This window comes from Carassius gibelio, chromosome B1 (assembly GCF_023724105.1).
Source record: "Carassius gibelio isolate Cgi1373 ecotype wild population from Czech Republic chromosome B1, carGib1.2-hapl.c, whole genome shotgun sequence".
NCBI lineage: Eukaryota > Metazoa > Chordata > Actinopteri > Cypriniformes > Cyprinidae > Carassius > Carassius gibelio.
The window spans coordinates 15,043,984-15,069,060 of record NC_068396.1 but is presented as its reverse complement, the minus strand read 5'-3'; the positions used below and the strand labels follow the sequence as shown (position 1 = coordinate 15,069,060).

General features: G+C 37.0%; 1 protein-coding gene across 3 annotated transcripts in view; it reads left to right on the top strand.

The window, feature by feature from the left end:
• lrba (LPS responsive beige-like anchor protein) overlaps nt 1-25,077 on the top strand; it is a 235,502-nt gene that overhangs the window by 101,717 nt on the left and 108,708 nt on the right. For all 3 annotated transcript variants that reach the window (XM_052547153.1, XM_052547152.1, XM_052547151.1), the window contains exons 34-36: nt 7,919-7,983; nt 11,928-12,036; nt 22,866-23,032. In XM_052547153.1, coding sequence (XP_052403113.1) covers nt 7,919-7,983; nt 11,928-12,036; nt 22,866-23,032 — 341 coding nt within the window. The remainder of the gene's footprint in view (nt 1-7,918; nt 7,984-11,927; nt 12,037-22,865; nt 23,033-25,077) is intronic.

Below are 25,077 nucleotides of genomic sequence, written 5' to 3'. Positions count from 1 at the left end.
GAACGGCATGGGGAAAGCTTACGACTTGAGTGACTTTTAATTCACTCTCTGACTGCAATATTGTTGGCTGGGAAGGAGGCATATTGAAGCAAATTGTTTTTGTTTTTTTGTTGGTTTTTTTAATGGTGTCAATGGATTAACTGCCAAAACTTTAAATGTTAAAGTCCCTGATAGTATTTGGATGGAAGTCTGGTATACCCCATTCAGAAATCTCTTTCCTAACATGCTCTCTTTGTGTCACTATTTACATACGTGGATATGTGTATTTACAAATCGATATCATATTATCACTGTGTGCATTCTCACCATGTGTCGAACATATAATAATCATTATTTCTTTAGCCCAGAAAGGAAAACAACAAGATTTATGTACGCTATTATCATTCCTGTCAAGTTAGATTATTTCAGTCATCACCCACCTCCTAAACCTTCGATAGAGAGAGAGAGAGAGAAATAAATGAGCAGTTTTTGGACACCTCTAAGCCCAACTCATCGTAAGGAGCTTCTAATCACATCAGTGTATTTAACCGCAATCCTCTGCGGTCGTTAAATGTAGTCAGAGTAAATATTTGCTCCCCTTGTAAAGTCCGCTTGTGTGGAGTGTCCTCACAGAAACACAGGCCACTGGCCGAACGGGATTGTGTGTTTGCTTTAGAAGAGATAACATCTGAGAACACGCACAGGACTTGTAGAGCGTTCGGCTTGTCACATCAGTAAATTAAACCGTCTGGACCTGCTGTCAGATGCCATTTTGATATTACGATGAGTTAATTGAAGTCGACCTGAAGTTTTAACACCTCAACATTAAACCATCTTGAAAGGCAATATTAAAATAATACAAATTAAATATAATAATACAAAAAAATCAAGAATAATAAGATGATTAAAAATTAACCACTTTGAAGGGGCAGTGTTTTGATGAAAAGCAATATTACAATTATTAAAAATGTACCACCTTGAATAATTAAAATGAAATATAATTGAAAATAATGAGGAATATTAAAATTAATTGCATGTCATTTGCAGATGTTGCTGTAATGTAAGGTGTAGAAAATTATAATTATAATATAAATTATATAAAAGTATAATTTTATCAAAAATACCCTGTTCCCAAGGTATACAAGCCAGATGGTTACAAGATAGAGAAAAAGAAAATTAAAAGCTCAAACAGAGCTATATACAGATACTATACAAAGCCTTATAGTGTAGGTACATAATATAAAAAAAATGTACATACATGCAAAAACTGATGTGATGTCTCATACAAGTCTTAGCAGGATTCTAGCTGCATGAAGATGACATGCTGTTAAAAAATTTATTCAGTGTTGTTGTTTTTAAACCACAGCAAGCAGAGCATTGCAATAATTTTATGGAAACATTATACTGCATATATATATATATATATATATATATATATATATATATATATATTTTTTTTTTTTTTTTTGGAATGTTAAGTATTTTTTATGTGGAAATACTTCACTGAAGGTTTTTCCTGTAAGTAATACTAGGCTGACATTTAAATCAAGAATCTCTTTCTGTTGATCAAAGCCCTACAGTAGCCACTTTTCCGCCATATATCGTCTTATGCTCTGCGGACAAGCCGTAACGTAAACTTCTCCTGCTCGTTATGATCTGAAACAGTGCTCTTCCATGTGACGGATAATTTTTTTGTTTCATCTGAGCTTCAATCCCCCTGCCTGCAGAAAACAAACAAATACTTGTGATTATAACTGATGGGTTGGAAACTAGAGAGCGACTTGTTTATTTTCAATGAACGAAGCCAAACGCTGTGCACATTTCCTTGGACTTGCCATTGTGGATGAAGCGAAATGTGGCATTGTAGGTCTGCGTTGTTTCAGTTGTGTTTTAGTTTGAGGGTAATTGCGTTCTCTTAATCAGCAGTGATTAGGAATGCAGTGCCACAGTAATTATCACAGCAAAACTAAACAAAAGTATGGCTCATTGGATTACTTCTTTAAGGAATGTTAAACAAGATGTTTGCGTGTCTCGGAAGAAAAGTACTTTGTTTTTTTATTTAAAAAAAACCCCTGTAAATTAAAGCATTCATTTAAAGCATAGTGGCGGGGAGGGGGAGAGAGTTAAGCAATATGTTTTTTATATGGGCACACAACATTAACTGATTATGTTTATGAATGTACTCAGATTGTTAGTTTCAAACGATACGGATGCAACAAAGTCCTTTTTAAGAGTATCATCAGGTCTGTCTTTCTCTCCCTCTGCATTTCCTTTGTCCTGTTACCATTGCATAGACTCACATATAGTAGGGCTGTGCAAAAAATCAAAAGCGATTTTCATGCGCATCTTGTCAGTAAAGGCATCGTGACTATAAGTATATCTCCAGCACGGGCGTTCAGATCAGGATTGCCAGGTTTTCAAAACAAAACCTGCCCAGTTACTTCTCAAAACTAGCCCAATCGCGTTTCGTTCCGGGTGATTAAATAAAAATTTTTGGCGGGGTTCCCTTGGTTAAATTCGCATTTTAGGGCCTAAACATCACGTTATTTGTATAGGGGTTGCTTCGACCCACGGACATGGAAAAACAACCACAGACTTTACTACACAGAGCCGTAGTTCACAGAAAATCCACACAAAATGGATTTCAGTCGCAGGCGATTCTGAAAGCAATTTTGTGTAGCTTCTCGATGGACTACGGCTCTGTGTAGTAAATCCCGCTCCACCTGAACCAGTCTTGCCAAGTCCGCGGTTGTTTTTCATGTCCGCGGGTCGAAGCAACCCCAATACCAATAACGTGATGTTTAGCCCCTAAAATGCGAATTTTACCAAGGCAACCCTGCCAAAAAACTTGTATTTTAACCCCGGGATTTGTTTTGAAAACCTGGCAACCCTGATCTGAACGCACGTTCTGGAGATGTACTTCTAATCACAGGAGCGTCTTTACTGACCAGATGCGCATGAAAATCGCATTCGATTTCTTGTACAGCCCTAACATATAGCATTGAACTTTTCATTACTCAGAAACAATTGCAGTATGACATAACATAATTGCTAATGGTGCAGCATTATCTCCTTGAATTGAATGTTTTTAACATTAAAATAGGTTGGCCCTTCATTCATGTTGAGGAAGACGTTAATTTGTACGTATTTTATGTGTATGGTTTTGTTAGAATTGACTGTTTTGATTCTCCCCGTAATTTATCTTTTTTTTTTTTTTTTTTTTACTATGATTAGTGTTTTATAATCTCTAAAATTAATAAAAATAATAATTTTCTTAATCTGTAAAACTGAAAAGTTGCTTAAGAACCTAGTGAGAAATGACAATGAATGAATGATTGTAATCTTCCAAAAGAACAAGAAAAAAATACAATTATATTAAAGATGCTTCTTCTGGAAGCTATTCCTGCTGTTTTATACAGAAATAAATTGATCTTGTTTCAAGGATGTGCAGATCAGTTTTACCGGAAAGCAAGATGATGTTATTCATTAAAAACAGGATGGTTTTTTTTGCAGCGTTACACATTTTGAGTTGCATGTCCAGAATCAGTGTACACAAGATTGAGCTCTCAAACCTCAATCAGGTATATAGTAGCTCGTATTCAGTAAAAGTAAAGCTGACAGATTTGACCTTGAGGAATTGTTCCCTGTATGCTGGTCTTTGTTGGTTTATTGAGACTTGAAGGAAACAGCTCAATTATAAATGTCCTTGATGAAGAGTGTAGGTTTGGTTATCACTGTGAGTTTATCTCTACGATACAAACTTTCCCAGGTGCTGTTTGTGTGGCTGATAAAAGTCATGTTCTATCTCAGGAAACAATCCCGCTCTTGATGACATGAATGGATCAGCGTGAGTGGTTGCTGTAACGACAGGACCAGGGCAGAGGTGGCTGGGTTGTAGAAGCACCTCTCTTAGGTCAAAGTTGAAAGGTCACAAATGGCTGCCTGTATCCTCTCATCAGGTCAGAATGGAAACAGTATTGGATACCATAAAACCGTATCAGGGTCCTATCAGAATGACTGGTTGAAATCCAATAACCGCCAGCCTTGTCCTCAACACACAGCACTGATCGTTAAGGCTTTTTGATTGGGGTCATTGCTTCCTTTAATTAAAGAATAATGCCTTTCCCTCACCCATCGAACATTCATTTATCTTTGTAGTGAAAATGTTTTTGTGTGTTTGGTTGATGACAGCTTTGGATATGTTTACTCCTAACAAAAGATCCTAGTATATGTGCAGCTTTTCAGCTTTTCTACTGAACTTTAGCTGGTTAAATGTAAAAAAAAAAAAAAAAAACGTCCCCTATCCTGTCTTTAAACATTACCCTTCACCTTTCTTATCCCACCATATTCCATCAACCCTGTTTACAATGCACAATCAGTTCTTATATGAATGATTGATATCGAGTTATCGAGAAATAAACACATACATTAGTGCCGTCAAATTTAGCATTAATGCAGGTGATTAATTTTTCCAGTTTAATGGAATTAAAAATATATAACGCAATCAACGTGGGGGAGGAGGGTTGGCCACCCCACTCACAACTGCTCTTTTTTTCTAAACAAGAAATGTTTATTTAGATGCAGAATGTCTTTATGACTACATCAAATGGGATACTTTTCAGATGTGCACTTTAGCTTTGCCTCGGCGTCAGGCGCTAGTCAAACAAGAGCGGAAACAGCACAGGTGACGAGGCAGCTTCAGTATAACAACAGTGAACTGCAGTCAGATAAGATGTTGTCAGGCCATAATTAAGTATAAAAAATATATTGTCAGCTACTATACTGTGCTCGTAGCACATGCTTTACAGTTGCAAGCACAAATGCGCCAGCGTGCGCTGTAAGTTGTATCATTTTATATTGAAGTGAATGAAACTATTAACATGCGTGTCAGATCCACGCCACGTTCAGTATAATACTTATTTTAAGTAAGCAGTGTAATAAATATGCCATTTATTATAATGGGTTTATGTGAAGATTGTTTTAAGTTCACTCAAATTAAAAGTTCATTTTTAAAGTCTAATAAATGTAAAAATTGATAGTTCTCAAATATACAGTAATGTTGAATGGCGATAGTCAATGATTAAAAAGATTTTCTTAGAGAAATCAGTAGTCTTGTATCAGTGATACTTGCCTTCAGTAATAAAAGATGCCATTAAACAAATATAAAAATTATATTGTCTTTGTTGTTTCTACATTAATTTGACAATTGAATGTGAAATAATTTCAATATAAAAGTATATTTAAAAACGTTAATGTTAGGTGGTACTACTGTAAAGTGTAACTTTAACCCAACCATCTTATACAACAACATTTGCTCAACCAGTGATCTTTGTTTGGGACCGGATTTTCTGTTTTAAAATCAGATTTCTTTCTTGAAAATAATTATTTATAAATCTATCTATCTATTAATGTGAGTCTTTGCCATCAGGTTTCTTATTTGTTTGCTGTATTGGCTCTGATGAAATAGTGTAAATAATGTTCCTGCCTTGGTAAATTAAATGATGAATAGGGACTAACCAGACATTGATTTAAGATTTACTAGAATATGGTTACACAAATATTTGAATGATGGAGATACCAAAGTAAAGTAAGGCTGTACAAACCCTTTGGAATAGATAAACACGTACAGTTATTGCCATTTTAAAATCTTGTTTATTTTGGTTTCAGCCTCACTTTGCTTCATCTCCCCTATGGATGGTGAAATATTTCCTTCTTTATAAGCACGTGCAATTGCTCTGTTTCATTTTCATTTTATGACCCTAGGAATGGGCAGGGGATTAAAAATAAATCATCATCATTATGAAACTATTGCTTGTGTAGCACCTCAACCTAGAAGCACTCTCTATTGGCCGAAACAAATGAGACATTAGGGTCGGACCGTTACGCTCCTGTCTCCATGATGCAGTCTCCCTGTGAAAAGAGCCCTCGAGAATACATGAGCGACTTTGTACATACTCATGACCTGGTTGTTATTATTATTCTTGAGACGATCACAGGGAAGTGTTGAAAGGTTGGCGCAGCTGTGAAAAACGTCAGTGATTCGGTCTCGCTCCTAGGCTATTAAACATCACTGAAAGCTGTGGTTTCAGGAGTTGTTTAGACTAACACCTTTTACAACAACCGGGTGAGACCTGTTAAAGTTTGTGAGCAGTGTGCTTGTTTAAATGCAATCTCGGACATTGAAGATACAATATAAACATGTTAGATGACGGTTTCCCTTTCTTTCTTCCTCCCTTCAGTGATCCCTTCCTCTGAATAGTTTGAGGATGATAGAACCAGCTTCTGTTCCACTTCTAGCATCTGTTGATGCACATACTCGTACCCCTTTTTTCTTCTGAAAATTCACACCTTCGTGTCATTTCCACCAAATCTCAAATAGTGTGTTGTTTAATCACATTGTGTTGAAAATTCAATTAAACTAAACTTTTTCTGACTAAACTTATGTTTTATGCTTGCTTTTGTTTTTCATGTAATTAATTAATTAACTTTCACTACTAATATTTAAGAATGTATTGTTTTGCACTTAAAAAATATCAATTATTAAAATGGTAAACAAAAAGTAAAAAACAACAACACATTAAATTCAACGCAATATGAGCAGCTGAGTCCTTTGCCATCTTCTAGAAATGGCAAAAGACATCTCTTCCATCTACACTTGACCATCTAACACTAAGCACTTTCTATTTCTATTTTATCTACTTTTCTTTTTATTTATTTATATAAATAACTAAAATAAAAATTTACTCTCTAACACTACTAATCTCTATTCTGCTTTTTAACTTTTTGTTTACCATTTTAATAATTGAGATTTTTTTTAAGTGCAAAACAATACATTCTAAAATATTAGTAGTGAAAGTTAATTAATTATTTCATGAAAAACAAAAGCAAGCATAAAACATAAGTTTTTAAAAACACGTAAGTCAATAAAAAAACTTACAAATAGTGCATCGACCATGTAAAATAAATATCGTTCTTTAAAAGATATTGTGACTTTCAAATGTGTGATTCTGACTGGTCAGGGATAGTTCACCCAAAAATAAATATTCTGTCATGAATTACTCACCCTGATGTCTTATCAAGAAGACCTTTGTTCATCTTTAGAACACTAATTAAGATATTTTTGATGTAATTTGAGAACTTTCTGACCCTACATAGACAGCAATGTAACTGAAATGTTCCCAGGCCCGGAACAATAGTAAGAACGTCATTAAAATAGTCCATGTGACATCAGTGGTCAAGCTAGGAGAATAATTTTTGTGCATTAAAAAAAAAAAATGTAATGTCTTTATTCAACAATTCTTATCCTGCAAATAATGTCATCCACCATCATCAAGAGTACCACAACTAAAGTATAAATTCGTTTTTTTGTTTTTGTTTTCTTTTCATGTAAAAAGTTTTCTCGTAACTTCATTAAATTACAGTTGAACCACTGATGTCACATGGACTGTCCTTACTGCATTTCTGGGCCTGGGAACATTTCAGTTGCATTGCTTTCTATAGAGGGTCAGAAAGCTCTCGGATTTCATCAAAAATACCTTACTTTGTGTTCCGAAGATGAATGAAGGTCTTACAGGTTTGGAACAACATGAAGGTGAGTAATTAATGACAGAATTTAAATTTTTGAGTGGACTATTCTTCTAAATGTTCACTAAATTGTATATTTGACCCGCAGTATCTCTATTGTGACAATGTACTTGCTTTATCCTCAAATAATTTATTTTGCATTTCATGTTTATTTATTTATTTGTTAATAAGTGGGATAATGTAGTAAACAGTCATCCGCTTATTATTACAAAATGAACCCAGACAGAATAAAAGTAAAACATTTGAATCCTTACATATTGATGACATGTGGATGTTTATTCTGATGAAACCCGACCTTCCTATCTCTGCCAGTTGTATGAATTGAGAGTAAATTCTCTTTTATTTCTCTCCACAGGAGTGGCAGAATTCCATCCAGAAGAACGCGGGCTTGGCCTTCATCGAGCTTGTGAACGAGGGCAGGTAATTATCTAATCCTGTCCTCTGACCCTTTGTTAGCAGCCTCCTCATTATCTCCTGGCCTACAATGTTACGTCGCGTGTGTACAATCAGATTCTGTTTGGGAGGAAATCAATGTAATGTGGAAAGGGGATCAACAGGGTGACCTGGAGTTCAAGGCGTCTGTCAATAACGTGGCTTGTTCCCGTGGGTTCCCATGTGTTTCTGAGAGGGCAGCAGCGCCTTCGGTTCTCGCCCACCTCTTGGGAAATCTTTCTCGTATCTTGCTGTTTTCAGACGGGTTTATGTATCATCTGTTGGACTCTTTTACTCGGACTCCCTTTGGGATGGAAGGATCTGTCTTCAATTTCAAGCCCTTAGATCTTTCAGATGGCTCTCATTTCTATGTTAGCAATGGAAATTCATGTTAATGAATGCTGCTGTGCTGATGAGCGCTCCAGAAATGCTAATGAATGCAGTGATGCACTGAGGCTTCTCCACCTTCACGGCTGGCCATTTTTACAGCTCTTTTTCAAACATATGCTTTTTTTTTTGGAAATCAGGGTCAGGGTTTAGACAACATCTGGCACACCAGCACCTGTCAGAGAGATACCAATGTAATCATAGCTGTAGAAGTGCATATAAAATATGTCATTATAATGCCTGCTCCTCTAAAATGGATAGGATCAATGCTGAATTAGTGTTTTCAAAGTAAAGTTGATTTCCTATAATGGAGTTTAAAACACTGTTCGAATTCTTTCTAAGCCTGAAGAAAAGAGCTAAATCTATGGCAGTGCAGTGATTATATTAGGTGATAATTCCATTGTACTTAGATGTATCAATGATGCGATTCACATTTTTATATATATTTATCTATAATGCACTTTACTCATACCCACAGCACTACAAACAGCCAGACCAATTAAAACTACAAAAATAATGCAATACAAAAATACAGTAAAAACGAACAATAAATCAATATGCTATTGAAAAGCTTATCAAATTAACCAAGGAAAGTTATTTAAAAAATATGGTGTTTTAACAGTTTCTTAAAAGAGCTTAATGAGAATGAGAAGGCATGTACTAAAGTCACAAAGAGATTAGAGTTGAGAATAAGAGTTGTAAAATCATTGCACAGAAGACAATGCAAACTGGAAAGCATGCCTTTAATAAAGCTTATGCTAAATGATAAACATGATGAATAATGTAGATATTTTGATTTTACTTATTTGTCCTTCACGCATATAATGTAGTTAAATATCAATAATGCAAAGTAATTACACACTGTAGCTGAATAATATAACCAAACATAAACATGATATTACCATGGTATGAATTACCATGTTAAAATAATGGTATTTTTTAGTTTTTGTCTGTTTCTGTAGACTGTCATATCATAAAGTAAGTAAAAACAGATAACGAAAGACAGGAAAGCGAAAGGGTGATGGAGAGAAGGGCAGTCACAGAGAGCGGGCTGTTATTGATGGCAGTCGGGGTGAGAGGGGTGGGAGAGGGTCACTGCAGAGTCCCTGGCATGTCCGCTCCCCCGCTGCCCGCCGCTGACACACCAGGCTCGAGTTTCAGCCCTCCACCCTCTGCCTGTTATTCTTCCACTTTGCAGAGGCCTGAGCCTCCTGACCTGCTGAGAGACTCGTCTCTGTCCCTAGGGGCGATGTTTTATTAGGCCATGGCTTGTGTTGTTCACAAATCTGCCCGGGGTGTAAATGTGCTGTTTCAAGATCAGGTTCCTCCCCGTCTGTGCTAACCCAGGGCACCATGGACAGGAAAAACAATGCTGATTCACAAACAAGACTCTGAGATGGAGAGAACAGCTTCGGGTTTTGATGAGGGCTGACAAACAGTAGCAGTAAAAGCAAGATGCATTTGATCTCCCATCAGCCCCTGTAATCATGAGATGGCCTGTGATAAGAAGCAGTGTGTGTGTCTGTGTGTGTGTATGTTTATTCAAGGAAGGCTGTTCTTACATATGTAGAAACATGAGCCGGGTTGAAATGTGCCCCCCATCTCCACACCCCCTGCATCCGTATCTTGTTAGATGCGTATCGTTTACAAATCAATCGCTGGTTGTTTTTAGTGGGGGTGGTTTTAGCTGCCGTCCTAAATATGATTTTCTGCTTGTTTTACATGATGTAGTTAAGTTGGTTTAGCATACCTTTGACACTTTGATGGCCTAACAACCGTGTGATTAAATCGACAAAACTGATTTCACAGATTAACACTTGAGAGATGTTGAAGGTCCCCATTTTAGCTATTTTGTGAACATTCGTTGCTTTTACATTGACAACAATACTCAGATTTTAATATGATTAAGACAATAATCATATTAATTATTCTCTGAATAAGAATCTACCATGCACACAGAGATGTCGGAAACTAATCGAATTAAGATTTGGAGTATTCCTATTTTAGTTGCATTATTGAAGTGCAGTAAAGACATGTACACACCTTAATCACATTATTACCGTTGTGTAGGACTTTTCACCGCATTTTGCGACAGGATACACACATGGCTATGGTCAAATGTTTGAATGCAAAAAAAGAATGTGAAAGTTTACAACCTGTAGTTTTGGAATAGTTTTGAGAAGCAACTGGGCAGGATATTTTGTGAAAACCTGGCAACCCTGATCTGAACACACGTGCTGGAGATATACTTCTAATTACAGGAGCGTCTTTACTGATGAGATGTGCATGAAAATCGCATTCGATTTTTTGCTCAGCCCTATTTGCAGTATTTTTTATTAGGAATGTTTAATTTACACAACACATCATTTATTGCCAATATGAGCAGAGATTTTTATTATTATTATCAGTATTTGTTGTATATCTGCTGATATTGGATTTTTATCTCCTTATGTAGGATAGCTATAATGCTGTAGATTATAATGTTATGATGCATAAATTCACTTGTAGCATACAAACTATTTATTTTAGTTTTTTTTAGGGCTGCACAATATCAAATTACAATCAATATTGGCGTCTTCGCCATTCATTAACAGAGACACATAGAACATGCAGGATTCATATTTAAATCAACTTTTGCGGCATAATAGTTACAGATACTAGTCTATATCACAATTTTATTTAAGACCTACTTTTAATTACCATATTTTTCTGACTATAAGTCGCTCCTAAGTATAAGTTGCATCAGTCCAAAACTACGTCATGACGAGGAAAAAAAACATATATAAGTCGCACAGGACTGTAAGTCGTATTCATTTAGAACCAAGAACCAAGAGAAAACATTACCATGTACAGCCGCGAGAGGGCGCTCTATGCTGCTCAGTGTAGACTACAGGAGCACTGAGCGGTATAGAGAGCGCCCTCTTGCGGCTGTAGATGGCAATGTTTTCTATTGGTTCATTTCTCTCGGTTCATGTCAAATTAATTTTGATATATAAGTCTCACCTGACTATAAGTCGCAGGACCAGACAAACTATGAAAAAAAGTGTGACTTATAGTCCGGAAAATATGGAAATTCATTTAAAATTTGACAAATAATTTTATATTAAACTGTGAATTCTGATTCTAAATCACTCCGTCCGCATCGCATCGAGTGAAAATTACGTTTTAAAATGACTTGTTTTCTATACAAATGCTTTCACAAACAGAATCACCCCTGATTCATTCTTTCCAAATAAACTTGTGCATTTTTTTCATATTGCAGTATATATCATGGGAAAAAAAACTATCACAATGTCAGTTTTTTCCCCCAATATTGATAAAAAATATCAACCATAATATGAAAATAGTTACTGGCGCATGGGTATCTGCATATTTCATAAGGTTTGTTTCTGTAAATATGCCTATTGCATATCTTACGAATATTACATTTCTTAATAAAAATAACAACATGTGTGTTTGGATTCAACTATGTTAACAACACTAACTGCAAAAATATTCAGACAGAATCATGTGAACTGAGTGTTTAATGTGATTTTGATGTACAGACTGCTGAGCCACACCATGAAGGACCATCTGGTGCGTGTCGCTAATGAGGCCGAGTTCATTCTGAGCCGCCAGAGAGCAGAGGACATCCACAAACACGCAGAGTTTGAGGTGAGCGTGCTCTCTCTCTCACACACGCACACACACACACACACACACACACACACACACACACGGTGTCAGCATCAGTCTACAACAGTGCTTGTCTGTAGTCAGTGATGCTCCTAAAGTTTACAATAGTTGAAGACACTTTAAATGGCTTGATAGACACCCTGTGAATTATGTGTCATTGTTTCCTGTACTACTCACTGGGGCAAACATATTGATACTTCATGCTGCGTTTGACAGTCTTTTGTCCTATCAAATGTGAATACCACTCTAAAATAAAAATATAATCTAATACCACTTCCCAGAGACTAGCAATGCAACTGTGATGTAAATTATTGGCCATTTAAAATATAGTAAATCTGTAATTTTGTAGTATTATTATAGTTTAAAATAGTTTATAGTTTTTTTATCCTAAATATCCATTTTCTTTTAAAATATATTTTAAATGTAATTTATTCCTGTCATGGCTAAACTGAATTATCAGTAGCCCTTACTCCAGTCTTCAGTGTCACATGATCCTTCAGAATTAATTTTAATACGTATATTGGCAGAAAGTGAATGTCTTTACTGTCACGTTTGATCAATGAAATGCATCGTTGTTGAATTAAAAACAAACATAAAACAATTGAATGTTAGTGTATAAAAAAGACAGTCCCTTCAAAATGCCCTGCTTCAACTTAACAGGAAATACATTTTCCAAGTCACGTCATTTCATGAGATCTCGAATACCTGCAGCTGAGTGAAGCAATAGCTAAGTTTTCTTGACATATTGTACAAACAAGCCACTTTCACTTTATGCAGATATATTCTGCTTCAGGGTTGATTTACAAGTGTAAAAAACTGTTGTAAGATTTAATGAAATTGTTAAGCCCCCGTGAGGATATTAAAAAAGAAAGTTTTGTCTGTCGGAACTGAGAGGCTGCCAACGTGAAGGAGAACAAATGTTTTCTTTTCAAACACAACTTATATGGAAGAAGGTTTCGAGCTTTGGCTACAGAGATTGCGTTTGGCATGTATCTTACCAAAACATAGCAGCACAGTTGATTTATTCCTTATAGCACAGCCATGGGGCATTCCTCCACCGCTGCCCCGCCAAACACGCACACACATCACCTCTTTTATCACCGCAGTCTCGCTTTCTCATTCCTTCCATCATTCTCCATTTCTGTCTACCTGCTTCTTTTTTTCCTCACGATTCCCTTTGGACTCATGTTCTGCCTGTTGTGCTCCCTTTGTGGGAGAATTTCACCAGTGACAGGAATACAGCACCTTCTTCTCTGTCTTACTTTCGTTTCCCATCCCTCCCTCTGGTTCTGTCTGGCACTGGGGGCAGGATGTGACCGTGTAAAGTGGGAGTGGGCTCTGCTCTGTTCAACATCTCCCACCCTCCAGTTGTAAAATGTTATGCTTTCAGAAAGGTTCAAGGCAGGGTCTCTGAACTGAGACTAGGAGGGGAAAACATTTGAAGAACAGTATTAAAAGTTAACGTAAAATCGGAGAAGGAGATCATGCATCATGTCTGTGAAAGGTTCTGCAGTAGTCTGCTTAGTTAGGGTCATGTTTTGTATCTGATTGGGCCTGTACGCTTATTTTGGCAGCTTTTCTCTAACGTTTGTTTTCAGAAGCTCCTTCGCTTGATGTCTAGCTGTCATAATCAGTTCAAAGAATCAGAATCACTGTCCTGTTTTGACCCTCCTCATCAGAATACTCCACTTAGACTGTCTACTTCCTTCACAGATGGACACTTTTGTGATTTAGGTTAAAAACGCATAAACACTCATGTTTTACTGACAAAGCAATAGTGATCACTAGGGCTGGGCGATATGGCTGAAAAAATTATCACAATCATTTTTTTCATATCAGTCGTTATCGATAATTATCACGACACACGTCAAACCTTTATTTATTTTTTACGTTTAAAGCCAGATTTTTGCTTGGAGGTGAAAGTCACCGTGTCACCTACACAGCCATTCCAGCAGTAACACTCAACACTATTGAGGCATGGACCTTGTGAAACAGATGAGAGCTGGAAGTATTAGTTGAATATACCCTGCTTAAACAAGCTTCCTTACAGTACCTCACGGTGACATTTAGAGGGAACCTCGGAACACCCTTCCTCATCATTCCAACTGCCCCAAATTCCCAGGATTGGCCAAATTCTCCTAGACGCTCAGTGGAAGACGGCCGCACTCTAGGGACGTGCTTAGCTTTCCTTTTTCACTCTAATTGGCCCCTCTGGTCCGATTCTTTCTGCTTTTCCAGCCTCACTCACAGCACGCTGGAGAATGTATCATTCTCACAAATACTACTAGATATTCTGCCAAAAGTGGAAAAAATGCACAGATTATTAATGTCAGGCACATTATCTGGATGCCAAAGAAATGCTAATAAAATAAAATAAAACACACGAAAGAGTTCACTTATTATTTTATAGTGTTTAGCTAAATATATTTATTTAAAAAATGAGGTAAAAATATGCCTTCAACATTACATATAAGGGCGCTGTACTATTTGATCCATGTCCATGTCTAATCTCCCATAATGCTGTTCTCTGTGGAGCAGAGCTGGTCACTGTTTTACATGACTTAGGACAGCACTATCAGGTGCAATTATGCCATTTTTTGTCACTCAATGCTTCATGACGAAAGCCGTGCTGTGATGCTCCACTGACCCAAACTTTATTTGAATAAAAGATACTGATTTTGGACAGGCAGATGGCTGATTTTTTTTTTGGATTGGTTGGTTTTCAGTAATTTATGGAGGGAAATATGACATGGATAGAATTGTCACAGCTATTTGTGATGTTATGGGTCACACTTTTGATAAAGTTGGCAGTGTGTAAGTCAATGTTTCCCAGACTGTTGGCCCATCTCATACATCCAGGATGGCTGTGGAAAATTGTTTGCAAAATCGTCACTGGAAAAACCAAACTGGATAGAATACATCTGGATAAATTGTTGTCAAAGTTGTATTATTGATACATTTCTTAGAAGTTTTTAAGTGTATTTTGTTTCTTACAACATGGCTCCTCAGTCACAGCACAGATTTCTTAAGAATCCATCTCAGTATTGAATCCCTCACTTAGATGTAGTTGCTCCTCTGTGACCCCTGAAAAGCAGTGAGCAACCGATAAGTGCAGTACTGATATTGCCGTATTGATTTTCCTCCATTCCGGCTCTTGCCATCTTCTCTGAGCCAATGGTTTCATTTTGCACGGCCACAATAAAAATAACAGGCCGGTGAAAGATGTCCCCGTGGGGATCACACTGCCTTTCTATCCTGAAGAGCAGTTTACACAGGATTTGGATGTTTAAGGGAACGACATGAAATATGAGACATATGAGAACCAGAATGGATGGAGAAGTTTGCTTTTTGTTTTTTAACATTGTTTCATTCATGAATTAATGTGTGTAATGCTGTAGCCTTGATGCCATTCAGAATGAGGATAATTGACCTGTTGGTTGTCTGTGATCGACAGTTATGTGTCTTAACAATATCCGAGCAGGGCTAGTTTTCGTTGAAGTGGTTAGGTACAGTAAATTTGACATCAGGTTTTTTTGTGTTTTTTTTTACATACATGAAAATTACAGAGAAAATTACCTACTGTTTTTGGCAAACTCAGGGGTCCTCTGAGAAATCTAATCCTGCCCGGGTAGAAATGTCTGTAATTATGGTGTATTATTTTTTCCACATCACTTGTCATTTTATTTCCTTTGTTGAATGCTGCAACTAAAGCAAAAATTATTTTGCCAATTTCTTTACAGTTTTTCCGTCTGACGCTTTTTCTTTCAGATTTAGAACTTTCTGTTAACTTTCTGAGTAAAATAAAAATTGCGGTATTGAGAGAAACAGCCAACCATTAAAAAAATAAAAATTAAATAAAGTAAATAAATCAGAATTAAAAAGTGAATGAATTAATGAATGATGGAAAGAAATAAAAATGTGAGTACCTTCAGACTTTTAGTTAGTGACAGGTTTGACCTCAATCTAAATTCCTTCTCTTATATGCCTGATATACCTAATTATCATATTTATACCTATTATATTACATGAAGTATCTAATTTTAAATAGGTCCTTTTAATTTCAATGGGTTGTCAATTCTGACAACAGACCCTTCTGTTTTATTAAAACATAATGCTGAATCAGTACTTGAAATCATAGTTCCTCTGTTAATAATTGTAACTCAAACAGTGTTTAGAAAATTAATTCCATCTAAATAATATTTGAAAGTGTTTTCGATCTTAGTTTATATGGAGGATATGTGTTTTCTCCCTTCGTAGATCTATGAATATCACGGTCACACTTAAATTTTATGCAAACTCTGGCTCTTCCACCTTTGGTGACAATGCAGTCCAGAAACCCAAATACTGCTAATATCGATAAGATAACCATGATGCATATCTGAAAGATCATTGGAGAGAAGGAATCTGTGAGGCACTGCAAACGGAACCAAGGAGAAAATGCAACGTTGTAACAGTTTAATGTCTTTTTCAAAACAAATCAAAATAACTGCAGATCTGAAAACACTAAATTTTATTGAACATTATTCAGGGTGCTTGTAGTATGTGAAGCACAGACTGCCATAGTATATTGTGCATTTGAGGAATGGGTCTTAAGAGAAAGGTGGCAGCATTGAAGACAGCCTTTGTTCCCGTGCATTCTCTAGTTGGTGAATTATTTAGTAAATAAAAATAAATTTATGTTTGTTCCCTGTCAGGGTTCAAATCCACCAGAAGAGATGTTGGTGGATACCAGTGATTTAGACACACTTTTATTACGTAGATGGATAACATATGCCTTTATACACTCCCCCACTCCCCTCCTTTCTCTCTGTCTCACACACACACACACACACACTCATCCATCCACTCTGGAATTGAGTTATCTTTACCCCTTGAGAGTGAGATTACAGGGACAGCAGGGTCCTGACGGACACAGAGATAACCGCTGGAAATCCAATTATCTTTTAGTGTTCTCCTTCTAATAGGATCCTTAATATGGAAAAGATTTTTCCGGTAACAACTGTACGATGGTGGCTGATACCTGCCAGGGAGAAAAGAAAGGACAGATTTAGAGAGAGAGAGTGACTTCCTTCTTTAATGAGAGTCTTTCTTTATTAGAAATAAAATGTGGAAGAGACTGGGCCACAAGGCCAGATCTTTTGGATGTGATAGAACGGGGTCATTGTACTCTCTTAGGCTCTCTTGTTCTTTTTTTGTTAGCTTTTACTTGATCTTGAAGTGATGGAGTGTAATTGAGTTGACTCCCGACTGAAGTGTGTGTGAAGTGAGGTGATGGGCCACTTCATTAGCGTTTAATGTCTGTGTTTTTGTATGAGGAGACTAGGAGTTAATGACATCAACTGCGAAATGAGACGCATGACCTCGTATTATTCCAGCGCGCATGTTCACTAATCCTCCAGCCTCTGACAGTTATCTGTACTAGCCAAACAAAAGCACATCTAAATGATGTGTACTTAGAGCTTCAGTAAGGTTACACTTTTGCCCTTTGATAAGTCAGCAGCTATCCTTTAGCTTCACCATAAATGCTATCTTCACCACAAGTAATGGCTTTGTGGGATACACACGTACCTGCTGTTTCTTTCTCTCCCTTGTTCTGTCCTTTACTTGCTTTAATTAATTCCCCAGGTGATGGCAGTGCAGCAGGTCATTATACTGTATCTTGTCCCCAACGCTCTGGTGAATAGAGCCCTTCTGCTTCACCTTTAGAACACTGAAGGGTTAGACACATTTTCTTAGATTATTAATAGAATTTGTAATTAAAATAATTACAATATGTCATTTGATTACTAGAATAATCAATATTTGCTGAGAACATTCTCAAGAATAGATAACAAATAAGTTGGACATTGAATTTTTATGAATAGGCATTTCAAAAAGTGGGATTATTTCAGGGTTCTTTGGGGGTCTTAAATGGACCATTTACAGTTATAAAGATCATTTTAAGTCGTCTTAAATTTGGAGAAGGAAAAACAGGAATCACAACATAACCTAATGTGATTATTAAACTTCAAAAGGCTATGATTTCATTAAATAAATGTGAACGTAGCACGTTTAAATCACGGTGCTGTTGTGCACTCTACAGGCTCACAGTTTCAGAGCAGCTTGCAGTCAGTGAATACTGCACATTTACTACATGCCAAGCGATTGCTTATGATCTACTCTTGATGAACTCTAATTGTATAATGTTTACATTAAGGTTTTTGTATTGTAATGTGCTGTAGATGGTTGTAAGGCTGCATATTTAATCTTTTAAATGAACAACTGAAAGTTGTACAGCATTTAATAATATGCATTCAGATGTTTTCTGGATATTGTTGGTATATAGCATTTAATGGTATTTGCATGTAAAATAATCATAAATATAATTACAAAGCTAACGTACACACACACACACACACACACACACACTCATTCACTGCCTGTTCTGATCTGCCTGCTCAGCTGGGATAGGAGAAAGTATTTTAGCTGGGAAAAAAAATTACACTCTTCAGCTTTAAATCACCGAAATCACAATGGCTCTTTACAAACAATACGATTATAATATATATATATATATTTTCTCTGCTTGTGAAGATATCCTTCCAGACTGTTTATTTGACCTTTTATCTCCCTCCCAACAGTGGCAATCCACTTGTAGTTTTTTGTTCATTGGGCTAAGAACCATATGCGGTTTCTTGATTTACCAGAAGTAAAAACATTATCCCGCATCCACATTCATCCACACCTGCTCCTCGTCGCCTGCCGGCAGACGTGTTCATTTTTCACTCGCCGCACATCTCCTTCATTTGACTATTTTTCACCTCAAAAGGACAGTTAATTCCTACAATTTCTCACACGCCGTGACCTTGAAGTTGCAGGAGTCAGCTGCCCGTGTAGAGTAATGGAGCTAAAGAAATGCCTTTTTTTTTTTTTGGAGAGGGGGTTGGAGGCAAGATGAAGAATCTGCCATCTACACATTGTGACTAGTCCATTAAAAGCACGAAATGAAGGAGGGAGAAAAGGGGAAGAGAGAAGCCAGAGATACTTTGATAAGTTGTTGCACCTGTGTTAACCTTGATGGTCACCCTGACTCTGAGAAGGGGGTGGCAACATTTTCTCTCTCTAGTTGCTTTACACTAGATTCCTGCTCCATCTATGGCCAAGGGAACAAGGGATGGAGGGAAATCAATACAGAGAGGCGTTGGCTGACAGCAGTATTGCTCCAGAATTGAAGTGCCTGTCAGCCTTTGTCATTCCGTGACTTTTCTTCGCTATTGTACTTTTAAGGCATCATTTTTCTTGGTTGTCACTTTTCACTTTCCCACCTTGCTTTTGTCTGAATTCCCCTGGTTACTGTTTTTACCCGGTGACTTTAAATTTGGAACGAAAGTGGGTCAAAAGATCAAGTGCAGTGAGAATCTCTTGAATCTGATTGGCCGAACGACATGGCATATGCTCGTTTTTCATTTTGTTCATGCTGCATGCATATATCCTGTGCACTGTATTTGCATTCCCTCAGATGCTGCAAGGACAGAGGCATCAGTAGGACAGCTTCCTGGTGTAAATGAAACCCTGAGGGACGGACTGGCGAGGAGAGGAAGATGATAGTCACGGTGCTGTGTATTTCACTGTCAACAGAGTGCAAATCAAGCAGTTTAACAAGATCCCTACTGTTTTCACAGCTTAGACGCGCTCTTGGAGAAACACTGCAAAGCTTTCACTGTTTATGTAATATGTAGACTTACATGCATGCCTGGCCATGTCGTGTCACACTAACTAACTCACATACATGGTTGCTGATGGAATGTAATGAGTTCTGCTCTCTGGCAGATGATGATTATTTTATTTAACCTCGCAACCCTGTTTAGGGAGGAGAGGGTAAAACTGCCGCCCGTGATTGTTCATATCTTGTTACAGAGAAACGTTGGATCTGCTAACATTGGTAAATAGTATTCATCAGTATGTTATTATGCTTTGCTTAGCTGTACATTATATAATCCATTTTTAGTTTATATGGCCTTTGCAACAATAACCCTGCATTTTATACCGACACCTATTGCCGTTGATGCAGCAACACATACATTTAGAAGATTTTAGAAACCAGTGCAGTTGGTTGAAATACCCTTTTTCTAGAAACACCTAAAAGGCGATGCTTTACTTGTAAAAGGTATTGCTCATTTATTTACATCTACAAGTGGAAAGCAATTGTTTCTATAACACAAAATAATACTTCAAATGCATAATTAGGGCACTCTTCAATTGGATTGAATGACTCATATTAATATATATTTTTTAAGAAGTTGAGCTTCACCATGATTTGCCCCCCCCCCCCCCCCCCCCCCCCCCCCCCCCAAAAAATAAAAATAAAAAATGTGAATGACTACTTTTGGAAAATGTTCTGACCAGGATTGATAAATGAATTAGAAATGAATTACCCATGAATAGTTTCTCAATAATTTACTAGTAAATTAAATATGTTTACCAGCTCTAATTTGTTTTTGGTTTTACATTTGAAATAAATAAATTTGAATTATTTTAAAACATGTCAGCTTACAGTAATTCAAAAATAATTAGTCTTTCTTTTGTTACACTCAAAATATGCATGAATGTTTTATATTTGGATCTTTATTGAAAGGCAGAATAAATAGTTTTAGACTACTGTCGACGATACAGATTTTTTTATAATAATATGGCTCTAATGGTTTGTCATGGGTGTAGTCCACTTGAAGGAAATGAGTGCTGACCCTGTCTGATTCAGTTCCCCAGAACACAGAACATTTGGAGATGTGGATGATTACTCTGTCTGAAGTCATAAACACATTGCTTTCATGGTTTTGTTTCTCCCTCTATGGCTTCAGCTTCAGCTGCACTGTGACTGGAGATTGTGGTTCCCCCTTCAGAGCACTGCCAAACATGTGCAAGACCCTTTGAATTAAGTCCACCTTGTTGGGTTTCCAAAAGTCTTATGACGTCACTTCAGAATTACAGCCCCAAACGTGATGATAATGTCCCTGCTATGCATTTCACCTGTATGTTTCCTATAATTCAGCCTGAATGTTCAGCTGCAAGGAAGCCATTTGTCAGGAAGTTCATGAAAATTACGAAGCCCATTATGGAGCTCAGGGATTTGGTGCCGTTGACACTAGTTGATAAAGTGCCTGTTTATGCCAAAGTGTTTGAACTCATGACAGCAAATTAATAATGTGTTAATCAGTCGTTGAAGGGAACAATGAAAAAATATGGATGATTGCTCTTTTTGTTTTTGAAGCTATTCTGATTCAGAAAGCACCTTTAGTACAAACTTCAAGACAGTTTATTTCAATAAGTATTACAAATTCTGCATTTTATTCAACTTAAAAGGTCTGATAATATTACAATGTTAAATAAATATATATATATATATATATATATATATATATATATATATATATATATATATATATATTAATGAGCACCTGTTGTTGTTGTCAAAACCTTTTTTGCTTGCTTCTTTCATCAAAGCAAATGTTACCCATCTAGGCTTTTCCATTTCGTACCCAGACGTGACCTTCTGCGCTCAACAGAGACAAATCGCTGTCTTTCTTTCCATTCCTTTATTCCCGCTCTTTTGTTACACCAGACATCCAAATCGCTTCACATTTAAACATTCACCCTTTACCTTTTATCTCTCTTTTATTCTACCGTCCTCTTCTCATGGCTTTAAGGTCACTGCAGAGTAAAGAACAGTGAAATGAGACACAGATTGATAATTAGGAGAGGGAAGCCCCCCTAATGTGATTTATCTCTATGGATTTTCTGTCATACATGAAGAGTCGATCCTCAAATTGGAGAGGAGGGCCCATTAGAAGGCACTTTGGAGCATTTACCGCTAACTTTGCCAAGGCAGGCTTCAGTGTCTGCCGCCGCTACCGCACCAGACCACTGCCTTTACTGTATTTGTTGTCTGAAGCGTGTGCTGTCCAAAGCTAATTTAATTTAGGCCCATAACACGCAATGGATGAAGCTGAGGGAATTACATTAAAACAAGCTCTAGTGGTTGCTGTAACCTTTCCACTTGATTGCTGTTTGCTAGACGTTGCATCAGAATCAGATAAGAAGCAAGTGTGGGGGGGTGAAGCCGTGTTGTGTTGTGCTTGGTGGGCTGTTTTCGCTTATTCTGGGTTGAATTCGTACAGCATCTCACCAGCTTTGTTACTCATCTCTTGATTTATTGATTCTGATTGGGACATTGGCGGCTTATTAATTTGCTCTTCAACCACAGTGGGATGAACCGAGAGATAAAACGGAATTTAAGTTTTATCAAAGGGATATTTGCGGTGTGAGGTGCTTTGTTAAAGAAAAAAAGGCTTTTCTGATAACAAATTCTGACAAAGAAAAATGTCTCCTTGTGCATTATGGGTAGTTTCTACATTTTTTAGCGTAGCCCAGAGGCATTAGCAAATACATGTCCAGTGTTATTAATCACTGTGACAACAGGCTGGAAATGACCCAGAGTTCCATTTGTTTCCTGTGTGTATGGATTTACCGCACACACACACACACACACACACACATGCGTGCTCAGGCGTCAACACACACTCTAATGATGTAGTGTGCTTTGTTTTCTACACCCAGTCTGATGGACAGCATTCTTCTGAGGTAAAAGTAGCACAGGAACACAAGGAACTTGTTTGTATGTGACAGGTATCACACTGCACACGTATGGTATTGCAGTTTTTAAAGGGAGAGAGATAATTTGAATAAATGGTTTAATGTGTTAGTTGATATAATATGAATGAAAGCACATAAGAGCAAAATTACTCAGAAGACTTGTTTTCTTTTGTCTGCAGTCTCAGTGTGCTCAGTATGCCGCTGAGAAACGTGATGAAGAGAAGATGTGCGATCACCTGATCAGGGCCGCCAAGTACCGGGATCACGTCACATCCACCCAGCTCATCCAGAAGATTGTAAACATCCTCACAGATAAGCACGGTGCCTGGGGCTGCTCTGCGTTCAGGTACAACCTCAGTCATGTCATGTTGATGTATAAGCTTTGCTGACACTGTATTATTATATATTTTCACAAAAGTACTTTTGGTTATCTCAAAAATGTATAGCAATAATGCAATGCTACAGAAGTATACATGACTTGTCTAGCCTGACTTTTGCATTGCCAACAAAAGTTTGGCCTTTAATGCAGCTTATTCTGGCCAAGCATGCTGTTCACAGCCTGACTGACAAGTAAAGCGACCAACACGGTTTGTACCTGCTGTTTCAGGACAAAATGATCTGAAATTGATTACCACTAATGACCCAGTGATTAGTTTTTCCTTAAATCATCTTCTTCCAATTTGTGTGGCAGTGATAGCCATACACTGTTTTTATTTTATTTTTTTGTCGTCGTCTTTTTCCATTTTATGTTGGGAAGCCAGATACTTGGAGAATCAACCAGTTTGTGCCACTGAATTGTCAAAAAGTTTTGTCTCGCATTACCAAGCAATTTGTATTATATTTTTTTTTATGGTATTTGTCAATACCATTTTTTTTCTGTGAACAGACTTTGATTGAACTAAAGTAATATTTTTGTCATCTTTTCCAAGTACAGTTCAGCTGGCCTCTCGCAGTGTTTTATAGTACACCTGCATCCTCCTGTACCCCATATAAAATCATCCGTAATCATTAGACCACGTATTATTTCCCTCTCTCATAATAAGTTAAACCTACGTTTCTGCCCATTATGGGCTCTAATGGAGTCTTACAGTCATGCTTCTGAGCCTGGGTTATGTCTCATTGCTTCAGTTCCTGTGTATGATGCATTGCTGTTGGAATGGGATGAAAGCCAGTGATTGCTACCTGGCCATTACCGAAGGAAACATGAGGAGCTGTATTTATTTCTGTAAACACATAGAAATATCCTCTAATGATGCAGTCATGCACTGGTTTTCTCTAATCTAGTTTTATGCCAAAGACGCTCTTTGACTTTGTAGTTCAGTTTTTTGTCCTAACAAAATGTGTTCTCAGGAGATTTGGAGACCTGTGTGCAGTTTGTTGTATCAAGATTTCTTTCTCTCTCTCTGTTCTTTCCTCTCAGTATTCTGCAGTCATATAACGGCAGAGCGCTCTGTTCTCTCTCTCTTGGCTCTCTCCCCATTACTGGCCTTTATGTAGCAGAGCTATTGATGACTTTTGTAATAGCATGCGATGGGCGCGTGGTGACGCTGGCACAGTCTCAGAGTGTGTTTAATAAATCACAATCAGACCCTGCTGTTACATCAATACTTCTGCTCAATTACCCAGAAGGTCATGGGCAAAAATGTTGGAGAGCTGGGGATCGGTAACTACAGAAGAGAGAACAACATCTGGAAGTAAAAGAAGGGACACACACTAACACACACTCACAATGCAACATGCAATTTGCAGCTGCTTGTGTACACTAGGTTATTTTCACATCTTGGTTTTTAAAGGTGGAAAGGAGTGATTCAGTTGGAACTTACCACGAAAAGGGTAAAAAAAAAAAACATGATCAAAATGGTTAAAAATAGTATTGTAATTTTTTATCTAAATAGAGTTCAAAATTGTGATTTTGTTATTTCTTGCTATACAATTTGAATAATCATCATAATTACACAACATTTGCCAGCAAAAAAATGCATGCAATGTAACAGGGTTGTAAATGTATCTTAATTAAAATAAACTACTATGTGGTAGGAACTAGCATTTGAGAGAAAAGAAAATAATTCAATATAAATACATATAACATGTTTGTTTTTTTTAATTGTATTTATTATGTTTTATTTATTTATTTATTTTTATTTAAATATTCTTAAAATATTAGAACATGGTTGACAAACGCAGTTAACAACAATCATCTTGGATGACAGATGTGGAACACTGAGATTAATTTAATTTAAAACAAGTAACATTTCAGCCATTGTTTTTAGAATTAATTGTTTACATATTTTTCCAACAATTAATTGAATATCAGTTCCACAGATTATTTCAAAGTGATGTCGATGTGTGGTATTGCATGTTGAATTTAGCATATTAAGATCATCAAATTCA